General features: G+C 42.9%; 1 protein-coding gene across 34 annotated transcripts in view; it reads right to left on the minus strand.

Moving 5' to 3' along the window:
- ANK3 (ankyrin 3) overlaps positions 1-16,141 on the minus strand; it is a 661,543-nt gene that overhangs the window by 272,262 nt on the left and 373,140 nt on the right. Inside the window, exon 1 of one of the 34 annotated variants that reach the window (XM_053306991.1) lies at positions 4,593-4,798. The exons of 32 other annotated variants lie outside the window; for them this stretch is intronic. In XM_053306991.1, the coding sequence (XP_053162966.1) occupies positions 4,593-4,628 (36 nt within the window). In that variant the 5' untranslated portion in view covers positions 4,629-4,798. Of the gene's footprint in view, positions 1-814; positions 964-4,592; positions 4,799-16,141 lie in introns of those variants that run through there. One more of the 34 variants, XM_053306994.1, reaches the window with a different exon arrangement.

The following is a 16,141-nucleotide window of genomic DNA, read 5'->3' on the forward strand; positions in this document are numbered from 1 at the left end:
TTACAAATGCCAACCCGCACATACAAACAAGTCATCCCTCATAGGGACTATATGCGTTCTGAGTCAAGTCATCCAACTTACCAATGGACCTTTGGAACACAACCTGTTTGTAAGTTGGGGACTCCCTGTACTGCCCTGGCTCGCAATACTTGCATCCTTCCCCAGAACATAAGTTTTTCTAGGAACTGAGCCCAGGTCCTCTCATATCCAAAGTGAGAATCATGACTCCAGATCAGCAAGCCGATTTCTAACTTCGTTGGCTGACAGACTGAGGAAAATTATTCAGAGTAGTCCCATCGAAATTAGAAAGACTATTTAAGTAACTGTCCTTTTAATTTCAATGGGACTATTTTAAGTAATTTTTCTCAATATAGCAACCCATGTATATATGCTTTATAGTCCTTATATGGAAAAACCAGGTAAAATTCTGAAGAAATAAGTTTAAAAAACACTGATCAGCTAATACAACACACCACACATTTCCCATTGCAAAGCACCACCACTTAAATATAATCTTAACTCTAAGCCCAATTAGTTAAGATATAAACATTCTTCCTCTCCTATAACAGAGCTGAAAATGACCCAAACTCATACTAGTCAATTCCTAGTAAACCCTCTTGTATGTATCCTGCACACGCCTGCACTGTATTTACTCCTATCAACATTGCCTCTGACTATCCAGCAGAACACCCTGGTTTATAGATTAGTTGCTTCTTCTCTTTCACACCTTTTGAAAAGTGCAGGGCTTATAAAGAATAAAGAAACAGTTCTTAGAATGAGCAATAGCATTTCTAGAAGCCAATAATTACTATACCCTTTCGGAATTGCTCCCAGCCATAGTTTAATTCATCTTGCATATTTTGTCTTCTGTTTAAGCCATCGCTACATGCACTCACAGAGACTCTAGCTCCTGCTCCATATAACACAATGCCACAATTGCATTAATGCCCATGCACAGTGTGCAGTGGGTCAGCACACTTCTAAAGCCTCTGCTTTAGGGCAGAACAATTTCAGCTTCAACCTAGCCCATCTGTACACATTCCACCAAGTGTAGTTTGGCTGCACAAGCAAACTACAACACAGGCTTTTAAACAGCATGTCTGCAATAGAGATTTTCTGACAATGCCCAGTGATGATCTATTACAAGCAGGCTGGTTTAACCTCTTCTCCTTGGATCAAGATATGCAAACCCTTTCCATATACCTTTCAGCATTTCTTATGTATTCCTCTGTTCTGCACAGTACTTGCAAGATCTGGGGTAATGAATTGCGAAAAAAGCTTCTACATTAACTCACACAGTCACACACACAGTAAACCAATAAAGGAAATCCTTAACAAACATCCAATTAACATTAGAACCAGTATCTCTCAGTAGCAAAGGCCTGTGCTTTTTTTACATTTAAAATAATCTAGTTGTATTTTGCTTCAGTCTTTAAAACCAATACCTTAGTCCAATTTGTTGGATGGAGCAGAGAGAAGAGAACTGAATGTCTTCTGTGCTGGATTAGTCCAGCATTTTGTTTCTAAGAGTATTAAGCCAGATACTCCTGCAAGCTCAACAACAGAACATGAAGGTGAAAGCCATCCCCACCCCACCCCACCCCAGCCTGTGTATTTGCAGCATCCAGCACTCATAAATATCTTGCCCCCAACACGGAGATGCCATTTAGTTGGATAACAGTTGTTGATAGACCTATCCTTCACCTATATCGTTCTAAGTGCCATATACACTAGTGGCTTGGATGTTGTGGCACTGCATTCCAAGCAATGGGGAATCAGTTCCCTGAATACAGAGATCCAAATGCAACTTGCAGCCAGCATCCCTGGCTGAAAGGGGCTCAGGATGTTGCTACCTCAGTTCAGAGCTTCAGCTAGTTCTGATTATTGCAAACTGAGTTGGGATGATGTGGAACAGCCCTTCCCTGAAAGCCACGGCCTTGCCTCTGCTCTCCCCATCTTCTGCCATCTCCTGGGATCCCTGCTGCACCAACACTGTCCTCATGGACCAGGAGAAGCCCCCTTTCCCCTATTTTCCAGTAACATCTTGTGCCACAATTCCTATTTTGCCTTTAGGGGAGATGCTGGGAACACCTTTTAAGATGTTGTTAGTGTACACGCAAGGGTCCTAGGTTGCCATCTTCCTCCCCAATTCTCTATGCTCCTGCTAACTGAGCAAAGAGACGCCGTTTTAAAGTGATGATTATCTATACTGAGCAGGGGGAGAGCAACTGGTCCTATCCAACCCCAGCACAGCACCCCTCCAGTCAGTAGCGGCGGGTGCAGGCACTGCTGGGGTGTGTGCGATGAGAGGCACCTTCAAGGGTAAAGCAGTTGGTGCTTACCTCTGCTCTCACCGCACCTGAACGCTGCTCGAAGGAGCATTCCCTTCCTTACATAAATCCCTTGATGAAGAGCTTGGTGCATGAAATACATTGGGTTTGAGGTGTATATTACTCGGATCAATACCTGCTGTATTTTTGTGAGTTTCTACAACAAACAAAATCTGATCACCGGAAAGATTAAACTATAAACCACTCTTAGAAAAAATATTAAACTATAAACCACACTCAGAAAACACTGTGCTTCTCAGCACACCCTGCTACAAGTTCAGCACCCAGAACAGGCCAGATTGTTGCAGAAGAAACAAATACAGCGTGCAGGAGGCAGGGGAAAGCCTTGGTATGAGAACACAGAGGTGCACCTAGGTAATTTTAGAGCCTGGAACTTAAAGGCTTTTGGAGACCCCCTGTCTCGCTGGTGGCCACGCGCAAGTTAAGCATCACCCCCCTGTGACAAACTTAGTATTTTTAAAACGTGGGTTTTTTAAGGGCACAAACAGCAACTGAACTCACAAGAATGTAAGAATATAAAACAGTTATATTTATGTAAATACGTATTAGCAGAAATATTCTAACATGCAACTTAACACTTTCCTCACTCCTCCTTCTGTCTCTAAAGCAGGTCACAATGGTACTCAGCTGCCTGGTGCAGTGCGGGCCCATAGCGTGCCACCATGACCACACCACCCAGAACAGACTAAAGAGGATTGGGGGCGCCCCCAGGGGATGTGGAGGCCCTGGACTTCGGCCCCAAAGTCCAGAGGTAAGAGCGCCTCTGTGAGAACAGGCATTACAAATGTATGGATGTCTGTATTTTTCATCTGTGAAATGTTAGAGGGCATGTCATTAGAATCGGAGCCACACTGTACATGATTAGAGGAATCGGCAGAGGGAGAAGGGGAGTTGGTGCAACCTCAGCCAGATGTACCCACATCGTGGTGTGCAATGGGTCTGCAAGAAGCTTTGCTATGGCTCTCACCAGCTTTGTGGTCACTTGAGCAAATGTTACCAGCTGTTTTGCACTGCAAATTAATCTATGGGTAATCCAGCAACTCGAATCACTTTTGAAAATATGCTTACAAGAATTATTTCAGATACAACAAGATCATGCATCCTTAACAATCTGAGCTAGTAATGGTCCCCCCACCCCGCTACTTTCAGGACATCCCAGTATTTTATTTTTTAGGTATTTTCTTCCTTTACTGGCATATATCATTATTTTGATAATTTTTCAGTTTATATCTAAGATTAAGTAGAATTCCAAGCTGGGTCTCTTAATCTAAATTTTTTTTTAATCCACATGCATGCATGAATGGATCCACACACACACAATGAAAGGAAATTAATCCTGGCAAATATTATACAGCAGTTTAATTGTAGAAGGTAGACATTTATTGGCATTAATCTAGGCAGTACAATACAAGATGATTGCATTATTCCTTTTGAATTCTTTTTATCATCCTTTCAAAAAATGCTGTCCAGCAGATGCTGCTGACCTTCAGGAGACATTTCTTTTCTTATTATCAGCAATAACTGAAGGATAATACCCTTCACTAGGATGATCAATCCTTGCAATGATTGCTGTTTTACAGGGAAATACTTTGCATTCCTCCACATTTCCCTCCTCCCTTCTGAAGAATTAATTACTTAAGCATTGCATTTGCAGTCTTTACAGGTTTGTGACCTAATCCTGCAAACTATTATTCAGAAAAAATAATCCTGATTTCACTAAGTATCATCATCTTGGTGGTGAGTAACATTAGAGAGTAGCACTACTGTCATTTTAGCTGTGCAGGTTGAGAAGCTGCAGCATCAGCAACTTTATCTTCCTTACCAAGAGCAAACGTTTTAGTGAAAATAAGTACAGTAGTTTGATGTACTCATCCCATCTTAGTTTGCTGAAGACACTGCCTCATGAAATACCACAAAATTGTAAAATGAAAGAATAATATACATCCAGGCTGTTCTGGGCCTCTACCTGGATACAAAGCTGCCTCTTCTACAATTCTTCCCAAAGCACAGGACGCAGCATCCTGGATGCACCATTTCAGTCCTACAGGAGGGAAAAAACTGTACCATCCAGTCGAAAGGTAAAGCTAAACTCCATCCAGCAAATAAAGCAAAGAGATGCCTCTTGACTACCCTGCATGTTTAGCTGCAATAAGAATACATTTTTAAAAAACAACCCACGACTATTTCACAAATATACTTAAAGCAAACGCCACTCTTGTTACAGCATCCGCAAAGGCTTACTTGCTCCAGGAAGCATTCTTGCTCTTCCACTGCCATTTTCTGTGGCCAAATACGAAACTTGATGACTCAATTAGTTAACACTTTGGACACTGCATCACAGCTAAAAATAGCTGCCAAGCAGGAAGTGCCACCTTTTTTACAAAAAGCAACAAAGCATGGTCACTTGTTAGACTTCCTTAACATTTTTTAAAATGTAAAAGGCAAGCAAGAGTCTGAATTGCAGGATGAGTTGGCTGGGAAAGGAAAATTGTCCTGGGATTCCTGACTGCTTTGCCAGAGTGGTAATCTCTTCATTCCCTGAATGTGTAACCGTGATATGGGGAATACCAAAAATAGCCACCAAATCAGCTGGTCAGAATACTAAGAGTAGGTCAGAATCACTCCTGAAAGAAGCCTTTGTTATTCTGCTTATCAGCTGTTTCCATCTGAATAGCAATCTGGTTTGGCTTGTTTTTCAGAGGCAACAAAACCAGGGGTTTTCCACTCGCTCTGATCAAACATTACGAAAGCTAGCTTTCTTTCTTCTGTCTGTGCTTTATATGAAATAGACTTCCAGCTAATCATTCTCAATAGATGTATGCCATTTGTTTCATGAGTTAGTTATTATTATTTCTTGTTGGAATTGATCTCATTTAGATCTCTTTTATTAAACAGAGCTCAAAGTACAGGAGGACCTCATTACTTGCGGACCCAGCATCCACAGTTTCATGTATCTGCAATTGGGTAATTGACACCTGACCTCTGTGTACACACACACACACACACACACACACACACACACACACACGGGTTAAATCTGTGTATCAGCACACTAGAGATGGCCGGAAATAACTTCAGAGGTCATTTCCAGTAGCTATTTTGAGCTCAGGAGCCATTTTGCGGTAATTGCAGAGAACAGATCCCTCGCAAATACCAAGGTCCTCCTGTAGCATACAAGACAGGTCCCAAGTCATCTCCCATCCCGATACTGACTAGACCCAGACCTGCTTAGTTTCAGCAGGGTTGCTGCTGCATCATCTGCCTTCATAGCATGCCATGTGCCCAATGTTATACTGGCTGTGGCATATTATATACTAGCAAATCGAAATTGAATTAATAAATAATAACAATAACAACAATAATAATAATAATAGCAAACTGAGCTTGCAGTTTGCAAGCATTCCTCCTGCACCACAAAATGGCCATGCACCCTCCATCACCTTCCTTTCCCTTTTGCTGCTGCTCACATGTGCTGCCCATCTGCCCATCCTCATGCATGCCACCACTCCACCTCCCACCCATCCTCCTGCCTGCATCTTCTTGTGTGTGCTGCCATCCCACCTCCTGCCTGCCTGCCCCAGCCCTCTATCCCTTTCTCTGTTCTCCCGCCATCCCCTCCTGCTTCCAACCTCCCTACAGGTGAGTGGGGGAGGGGGTGATGTGCATGCTCATGCACACACCACCATAGAAGGCCTGCACACCACTAAGGTAGATGGCCGCATGCTGGGGCCATCCAAACACAGGAACCCCGTGCTAGCTCCTTCCCTGCTCAAAAAGTACCCAAGAGAATTGCCAAAGTTTGTGAGAAGGTATTATATCCCATGCTTTTCCAGTGGGAGAATTTTTTCTCTCTCAGTTCAGTTCTCATTTTTTTCTGCATTTTCTGGCAAATCAATCAATTTTTTCGGGGGGGTGGTAATATTTTTATGGTAGCGTGGTTGAGGTCTGGAACCTACCTGCTATATGGTTTGTTTTTTGTCTTTCATGGTTTGGTCTGCAAGTTTAATGTCAGTGAGTGAGGCCCAAATACACACACACACACACACACACACTCTCTCTCTCTCTCTCTCTCTCTCTCTATATATATATATATATATATTCTACTTTCCCACAGCACACTCTCAATTTGGCTTTAAAATCATTGCTCAAATGACACTAGTTTCTCCTTTGTTCATGACATCACAGGTGTCTCTTTTGCCTGCTTGCTTGCAGCATCATGCAGTCTCAAACCATGCCCTGGACACTTTTTGATAGCACTGGAAAGAGCACATACAATTATAGTGTTATTTGCTTTAATGGTTGATAGTTTTTGTATCAAATTTTGTATTTGATGCCTGCCAGAATTAAAACAATTACAAGATGACAACAATTCTCTAATGCCTGCATTACAGAGATATGAAGAGGGGTGTACGCAAATGTTACTGATTGCTGGATTGTCTGTTCTTAAATCAAGAAATTCACCCTTCCTCCTAAATCACACTGGTCCTCTTGGAGAAATTCTTCATAACTCCCTTGCCCCTTTATAGGCTCTGGCACAGTGTAAAAGATGCAATTAGAAATTATGGTTGTAGGAGACTGGTGCCAGCAGGGAAGCCCCCCTATTTTGCCATGCCGAGACATCTAAAAACAGCTTCAGTTCCCCATTGTTTCTCTTGCAGTTAGGTCTCAGGCAGTTCCTGAAGTAGCAGGATAATAGCTGAGAAACTTTTCATTCTCAGAGGAAGAGAGGCTGCATGGAAATGCAATGTGGAGTCTGTACTTTACAATGTACTGTTTGCTGCAGAACTTCATGTTCTGGTTGGGTTCAGGTGGCACCTAGCGTCATTGACTGATAGGCTTTGACATCAAAAAGAAAACCTGCACCTTTTCTTTTCCCTTTTCTTTCCCATTATTGACTAATTTAACTCAATATATCTTGAAGTTTGTGATAATTGCAACAATTGATTTGTTTTAGGGTGAGATTAAAGAAAAGAAAATGTAACAATGTATACATAAAGAGAGAGAGAGAGAGAAAGAAAGAAAGAAAGAAAGAAAGAAAGAAAGAAAGAAAGAAAGATTGATTATGTTGAAGAAAGTATTCCATTATTGAAGTTTGTGCGCAATTAATGAATTAGAGAGGGAACAAAGGAGCCCTTCTTGTTTTTCAGAGCACATGTGAAGCATTATTCAGAGCACATGTGAAACACCTCAGAAGCATTTATATCTCCATTATAAATGATTACCACTACGAAAATTCGATTAGATTGATCTACGAATTGGGCATGCTATGCACACCAAAGGCACAAATCTCTTAGCTTAAAACAAAATAAATTAGCAATCTTGTCAAAATAGGTCAAGCAGTGCCATAATTATATTATCTGTAATGAATGATGTCAGTGCTTCCTTTGGTGCTTATTGTTTTTTTCTTCCAGCTTCTGGTTGTCAAATTATTTTCTCTCAAAAGTTGACTCCTGGCAACAGGTCTGCCCAGAAGGAAGAGAAATGGTGATAAACAGAGAAACCCAATAATTTGGAAATGTTTGAAAAACTATTCCCAAATACATTACAGCTGGAATTGCAGCCACATCAAAGTTCTCTAAAACTATCAGGTAGCAATTGGGGCTTAGACTGCGCTTATCAATACTCCTATATGTGATCTCATTAATATGTATTTCCATTGCTTTGGTGCTGCCACTAACCTTCCCTCGATATATAATTATGGTTTTGCCTTCAAGTTATATTCCAGGATTCTTTTGATCTTTGCAAAAGTAGTGTCATAAGGTCATGAGATAATTAGAAACCCCACAATCAGCTAGAGATCTCAAAGATTACTCAATTTTCTCTTCAAAACTATTAATCAAATGGCAACCATTACACAAAAAGGCTAGCTCCTTTATGTCTGTGACGGCATTTCTTCAAACCATTGAGGAGTGAATTAAAGAGTGCTCCAAGGTTTAAACATAGTGATGAACTAGGTAATGACAAAAGATACACACATTATCCATTACAGAGGAAAAGCAAATATTGAGGACATTTACTAAAGAAGCTTGCTATGGTTTCAGGGAAAAAGAGAAAGCCTCAATACTGGATTTACAGAAAAGCAGAAACCTGTGCATCACTTTCCAGGTGAGGTATTTTAATCCCAGGCGCATGTAGAGTTTGTACATCTAACAACTGATAGAGGCGCCAATTGAGAAAGTGTAACCCAGTGCGCCCGCCCACCCACCCCCATAAAGGCATTTCCACAGAATTCCCTTTTTCTGGCACTGACACCATTCACTCACTCTTTCAGTCTTAATGTAGCTTTCAAACTGCTGCATTTGCTTGTTTTTTTCAGTAGCTGCCCCATTTCTTTCAAGTGCTGGTTTGCAGAGATCAGAGGCATTCTTACCCCCAGACCTTGGGGCCCCAGTCCAGGGCATATAAGGTCCAGGGGGCCTCTGGGGGGGGCCTCCTGCCACAACCCAGCTCCTGCCTTGCCGAACCACCAAAATTAACCTTAATTTTAGCCACAAAATTGCGTGGCCGCACTGGAGCACCTCACAGTTTTCAAGGGCCGCTGGGCCAGACAGGCAGGCTCAGCAGCTGCTCCCCACACCCCTGCTGCCACGGGGCAGGGGGGCACCTGCTTGGCTCACCCCCACCCCCCAGCCACGCACTTTGGTACCTAAAATTAAGGTTAATTTTGGTGGTTTGGCATGGTGAAGCAGCGGCAGGGTGGGCATGGGGTGGCAGCAGGAGGCCCCCCCAAATATGGGAGGGGCTCATGGCGGGGGTGGTCCGGGCACCAAAATCACCTAGGTGTGCCACTGGTCGAGATTCTCATAACCTCCAGAATTACACTGCAAACTTTCAGCACTATTGTCACACTTGTTTTGGAAGTGTGGCTTTTGCTGTGGTTGGTGATGGGAGTATAATTCCCATCTCTTTGCATTACCTACCTTCTTGTTCCCTCTGTTCTGCTCTTCTCTGCTACGGAGATCCTGGAGACAATTCCATCACAGTAAAGGAGAAGCTTCTTCAAATCACAGCAGAGACAGGGGAAAGCCTTGTCTCTTTCACTATGGAACCAGCACTAGCAATTGCAAGTACCCCTGAGGCTGGAGAAAACTGACTTCTGATGGAGATGGGGTTGCTGCACCTATGATGTCACTCATAGCGCGCACACACACACACACACACACACACACACACACACACACACACACCCCTTTGTATCCATACAGCTTTTAAGAAATAAAATAATTCTAATGTACAGCACAGTCTGAATGCTGATGCACAAATATGATCCTTAAAAGAACTGCCCCCTCAACAGACTAGTAGCAGCAAGAGGGGATCAGTTGGTGCCACTGGAGATGGAGAAGACTGCCTCCCAATCGAGCTGGGGCTGTACATAAAACATTCTGAAGTTCCTTCAGCAGCTGCTGTTGCATGTGAACTAGATAATGCACCATGATCATCGAAGACTGTTAGCGTCTATATACCACTAGCAAAAAAAAAAGAGAGAGAGATATTTTTTTTGTCATCATCTGAAAGCATTCTTCACAGTTATTTTCAGTGTCACATCACTGTGGAAGAGGGCTGTCTGAAAGGACCCTGGGGCAACTATCTTTTTGGTAACCTTCTCTTTGGGATTTGCTGTACCATGATTGTATGTAGTCCATTATCATTATGTTTAATTTATTTCTTCCTTACCTTTCTACAGCAGTATTCAAGACAGCTTACAACAGTAAAAATAGTAAAATTGCATCACAATGACACTATAAAACAAATTAGAACCAAATCTTAAAACACTACACATAAAGAGCATCAGCAACTAAATCTTGATAAATAATATTCTGAAAAGGCCTGTTGAGTTTTTCTTCATCGCCTGCTTGAAAGCACTCAGGTGTTGTTCTTTTTGGAATCTATTCTAGATCTTGGACACCATATCCCCTTCTGGGCACCCACCTGCTATTTATCTGATGGTGCAAGGGACCAAAAGTGGGAAGGATTTCTTGGCCAGCAATTCCTTGATCAGGTTAAAAGTCACTGGAATGCTTGGGTATGAAATTCATTCAAATCAATGGGAAACCTATAAGCCAAAATATACCTGATCATTAGCTTAATGAAGACACCTATAACTCAGATATTTCAGGAAATGTTGCAGTACGAAAGCAGCAAGCTGAGAGAATCTCTTACATAACCAGAATTATTGACTGAGACCCACACAATCAGCTTCTGAGGTGATCTGACACATCCATTCAGAAAAACCTACAAAAGCCAATGGCGGAGGGCGGAGGGACTGAAGACAAATGATTTTAAGATTATTACTGGGGGGGAATTACAGAATATACTGTCTTTAAGGTGATGAGGGAGAAAGGAGGAGGAATCATTTACCTAGTTTGCTTACATTCATACAATACGTACTTGATCACTGGTTTCCTTCAAAAAGAAATAATGTTGCACCAAGCATTGCTTCCCCTTGATTGAAAAATAAAACAGGGCTACTGAGCTATAACCTATTAACCCCCCCGAGTACCCTAGGCCTATAACTGATTTACTGAAGCAGTGTGATGATTTGAGGTTGCCCACGTATACGCAAAGATGCAGGGTTAACTGTAATTACCATCTTGGCTATCCCGCAGGCCGAAGGGTCTCTGCTGAAGCAGAAGGACACAAGCAGCACTAGATTACCCTGTCGTGCCACTACAGACATATACTTGAGATACTGGAGGCTCTGCAGTCAAGGCCAATGGCTGCAGGCCTTTCTAAAATGGTGTTCCAGAAAGCAAGTGAATGTGACTAATGCTAAATATACCAAAGTACAACATTATTTTTGCATTTAAAAAGGAATATCCTTATTAGCGCATAAGCAGCATAATTATCCCTCCAGATGATAATGCTGGAGTTTTGCTAACCCAGTTGAGGTAGAAACTGCATTTATTAGGAAAGCCCAGAGGTTCAGTCCATCGTCTAGAGGATCCTAGGATATCCCCGGACTCTAAGGAACTCCCTTATGATATACTTCAACGACCTTCTCCCATGCACGCCAATGCATCTTCATATGGCTCTTTAATCTCTTCTTCCCCACTGTAAATAGCAACAGAAGCTGTGCCAGAGTAATAGCAGCTGTGGATTCATAAGGGGAGAAATGTGATGCCAGCCAGGGGGACAGGGGATCCTGCCATAGCCTAGCAGGAGTTAGATGAAGCCCCCCCCCCCGCCCCCTGCCTTGCGCCTCAGTTCCATTCCACCTCTCCAACTGCATGATATAGGCTCTAAAGTATGTAAAAGCCTGCAAGGTGGGCAGAACAATAGGCGCACTATAGCAAATGGAGAAATGCCTTTCTGCACGAGAGCCATCTAGTGGTATCCTGAACCAGCCGAAAGCTGACAGCAGTCCCTCCACACATCAGCGATTAGCATTTCCGACATGCTGCCCGGAGCAGAGGACAGCTGGGTGACTTGCATTCCAGCCAAGGCCCACATTTGTCTGCACACATGTAAAACAGCTTCCCCAACGGTCCCTACTGAGGGGGAGGGCACAGTACAAACAAAGGCACACCCTGAAATGCTATTACTTGCGGCAGTCTTCCCTTCTGGGTATAACACAAGCTGAGATCCTGCATCAGCACCCACACATCTGGGAAACTGAATCTCTATCGAGTTATATTAGCAACTAAGAGACGAGAGCAGAGGAACAGGGAGAACAGAGCTAATTTCTCGCCTTCCAGGCATCTGAAGGGGGCGGGGAGAGGGAGGGATGCCATAGAGAGAAATTGCCAAAAGCGGAGGGGTGAGCAAGAGCTGAACTTTTGCTTGGCTTCTGCAGCAGGCTGTGGGAAATTATGCTGCAGTGCTTTTTAGCATTCTATGATGTAGCTATGAGTTCCAAAATATAAAGAAAAGACAGGGATTTCAGAGTGCGAGGGAGGGTGTGGGGGCGTTGTACAAATTTAAATAAGTAAAAGTAAAGTGATCTTGGATCACTTGCCAGGGAAAAAAATAACTCATACTCCACTAGAAATCCTCCCTTATAGCTGAATATATTATAAGTTCCTCCCTTATAGCTGAATTTTGTGATTAATTGTTACAAGAGTGGGGATTTAGAAACAGGTGCCACTAGGTAATTTTGGAGCCTGGACCTAAAGGTCTTTGGAGGCCCCCCACCCCAACCCCACTGCAAATTAAGCATCATCATGCTTGACCGGGTGACCACACCACCAGGGGGAGACTAAGAAGGATTTTGGGGGCCCCAAGGACTGTGGAGGCCCTGGACCTTTGCCCAGAAATCCAGGGGTAAGAGCTCCTCTGCTTGGAAAGGCTCCTGTACCAATTGTAGAGAACTGCATAACAACTATATAGAAGACAGAGAGGCCATTCACATGACCAGGTGGGTGCCTGGGAAGGCGGGTCTAATTCACCTTCCCCCCCAGACAATCACTGAGATGCTGCTGGAGCTCCAGAGGCTGGCATGATGTGTCTTGGCCTCCGGATATTCCACATAAGATCAGCCCTGTTGGGCTATCAGAACAGCCCAAGGCCTAACTAGTCCAGTATCCTGTTTCACACAGTGGCCCAACCAGATGCCTCTTGGGAGCCCACAGGCAAGAGGTATGTGCATGCCCTCTCTCTTGCTGTTGCTTCCACGCAACTGGTATTGAGAGGAATCTTGTCTCTGAGGCTGGAAGTGACCTATAGTCACTAGACTAGTAGCCATTGATAGACCTGCCCTCCATGAATTTGTCACTAGTGGCCATTAACACATCCCACAGCAAAGAAGTCCATAGATTAATTATGTGATGCATGAAAAAGTACTTTCTTTTGCCAGTCCTAAATTTCCCAGCCTTCATTTTCATGGGATGGCCCCTAGTTCTTGCGTTGTGCGAGAGGAAGAAAAAATTCTCTATGTCCACTCTCTCTACTCCATGCATGATTTTATAGATTTCTATCACGTCTCCCCTCAGTTGTCTTTTTTCCAAACTAAAAAGCCCCAGATGCTGTAGCCTTGCCTCATAAGGAAGGTGCTTCAGACCCCTGCTCATCTTGGTTGCCCTTTTCTGCACCTTTTCCAGTTCTACAATATACTTCTTAAGATACGGTGAATAGAACTGTATGCAATACTCCGGATGTGGTTGCACCATAGGTGCATGATGATGATGATGATGATGATGATGATGATGATGATAATGATAATAATAATAATAATAATAATAATAATAATAATGGAATTCAGACATCCCAGGTCCTTGGGAAGGACTCGATGTCTGGATAAAACAAACCAGTCAATAACACCTGTCTGACTGTGTAAATAAATAATAATGGTGGCATAATAATATAAGCATTCTTATTTTCAATCCTCTTCCTAATGATCCTTAGCATGGAGTTGGCCTTTTTCACAGCTGCCACGCACTGAGTCGATACTTTCAACAAGCTGTCCACCACAACCCCAAGATCTCTCTCCTAGTCAGTCACTGACAGCTCAGATACCATCAGCATATATGTGAAGTTGGGTTTTTTGTCCCAATGTGTATCACTTTACACTTGCTTACATTGAACCACATTTATCATGTTGTCACCCACTCATCCAATTTGGATAGATCCTTTTGGAGTTCCTCAAAATCTGTTTTGGATTACACTACTCTAAATAGTTTAGTGTTATCTGCAAATTTGGCCACTTGGCTGCTTACTCCAACTTCTAGATCATTTATGAACAAGTTAAAGAGCACTGGTCCCAGTACAGATCCCCGGGAGACCCCAGTTCTTCCTTCCCTCCATTGTGAAAACTGTCCATTTATTCCTACCCTCTGTTTCCTGCCTTCAACAAGTTGCTGATCCACACATGAACCTGTCCCCTTATCCCATGACTGCTAAATGCGATGGGCGCGGTGCACTGGGTGATTTCCACAGCAGATGCGTGGTCTAGGTAGGCACCCATCTCTGTGTCTGCTGGGGCTCAACACAGCCTGAGTGAACACGCAATCCTGGAGCCTGGGTTAAGGGTATGCTTGTGCCTTCAACTTCGGCTAAAAGCTGGGTTGAAAAGCTGGGCTAGGTAGTGCTGCCCTGCCAAGATTGGGCCTGATCCTGGCAGTTCTCATGTACAGCCTAACCCAGGCTGGGCTTCCCTAGCCTGGGTTAGACTGGGTGGGAGAACAGCCTCGGACGTTTGGTGGGTGCAGCTTGACATGCAGAGCTGAAATTCCTTCCACAGAACTATTCAGGAGCACCGCCCTGCTTTGCATCTGGACAACCTGAACACTATAGTTGCACCTAAACATTCATACCAACACTGGTAGCAAGAGCCAGTGTCAAACTGGGACTAGGAGTCCCAGGTTAAAATCCCCATTTCGCCATAGAGCTCACTGGGTGACCTTGGGTCAGTCACTCTCTCTCAGTCTAACCTATTTCAAATGTTCATAAAAAGACTTTTTTATCTTCATAAAAAAGGGTGGCAAGGAGAAAGAACCATGTATGCAGCCTTGAGCTCCTTAAAGGAAGGACAGGATAGAAATGCAATCTATCAAAGCATATCTGTTGAATGCATCATATTCAGATTGGCCAAATTTGAGATGGTAAATAAATTGTGGCGGGGGATGATGAGAATTGTTGTTCAGCAGCAGCTGGAGTGCAAAAGGCTGCCTACCTCTGTTCTATAACTTAAAGCCTCCTGGAAATAACACAGTGGGACTAAACAGACAAATGAGTAAAAGTACAACTGCAAAATGAAATGCAGAATGAAATATAGATCCTAGTTTCTTAATTTCACCATGGTCAGGTTACATGGACAGGTCACATTTGATCATTATTGTTATTATTTATTTAAATTTTTAAAAAACTTCAATAAAAGATGAGAGTTACAACTCATGCTCTAAGTAGTGTGGAAATTGCAATTTTAGGTAGTCACCTCCGGCTGCCATTTTAGAGCATGGAGCCATTCTGAGGCTCTTTAAGAAATAATAATAATAAATTGCTGGAAATTTGGCAGATTTGGGGTTTCTGGGGGCATTTCTGGAGCCTTGCAGCCCTGGAGAGCAAGGTACTGTGCATTTCTGCTCTTATTTCTACCCTCTACTTTCTCAATTTTTAGGCATTTTTTTCCAGAACCTAACCCCCCCAATTCCCATACAGTTTATTGATTTATCTATCTATCATATTTCTATACATCTCTAGGCAGCATACAGGTTAACATATGTTTTTTAACATAACAAATATAAAAACAGTATAAAACTCATGAAAAAAATCATGAAATAAATAAAACAAGCTAGCAGATAAAAACACATAAAATAATTTTAAAAGTTCAATTAAAAGCCTGATCAAATAGGTACATTGTGAGGGTTTTCCTGAAGAAGAAAAACAGAGAAGGTGATGCTCTTATTTCAACAAGGAGCATATTCCAAAGCCCTGGGGCAGCCATGGAGAAGGCCCAGTTCAGAACAGGAAGATCTAAACCAGGCTTCCCCAATGTGTGGCCCTCCAGATGTTGTTGAACTACAATTCCCATCACAGCCAGCTATAACTTATTGTGGCTGGGATAATTGGAATTGTAGTTCAGCAACATCTGGAGGCCCGTAGGTTGGGGAAGCCTGATCTAAACCATCCCTCGGGTCCCAACCCCCCACAGGCAGTACCTCCATCTTATTTGGAGTCAACTTCAGTTTATTATCCTTCATCCAGCCCATTACCATCTCCAAGCAGGCATTTAGGGAGGTTATGCCATTTCCTGATGAAGCTGATATGGAGAAATAGATTTGGATGTCATCAGTATATTAATAACACCCTACACCAAACTGCCTGATGATCTCTCCTAGTGGTTTCATGTAGATGTT

The sequence above is a fragment of the Hemicordylus capensis genome, chromosome 3 (assembly GCF_027244095.1).
Source record: "Hemicordylus capensis ecotype Gifberg chromosome 3, rHemCap1.1.pri, whole genome shotgun sequence".
Taxonomy (NCBI): Eukaryota; Metazoa; Chordata; class Lepidosauria; order Squamata; family Cordylidae; genus Hemicordylus; species Hemicordylus capensis.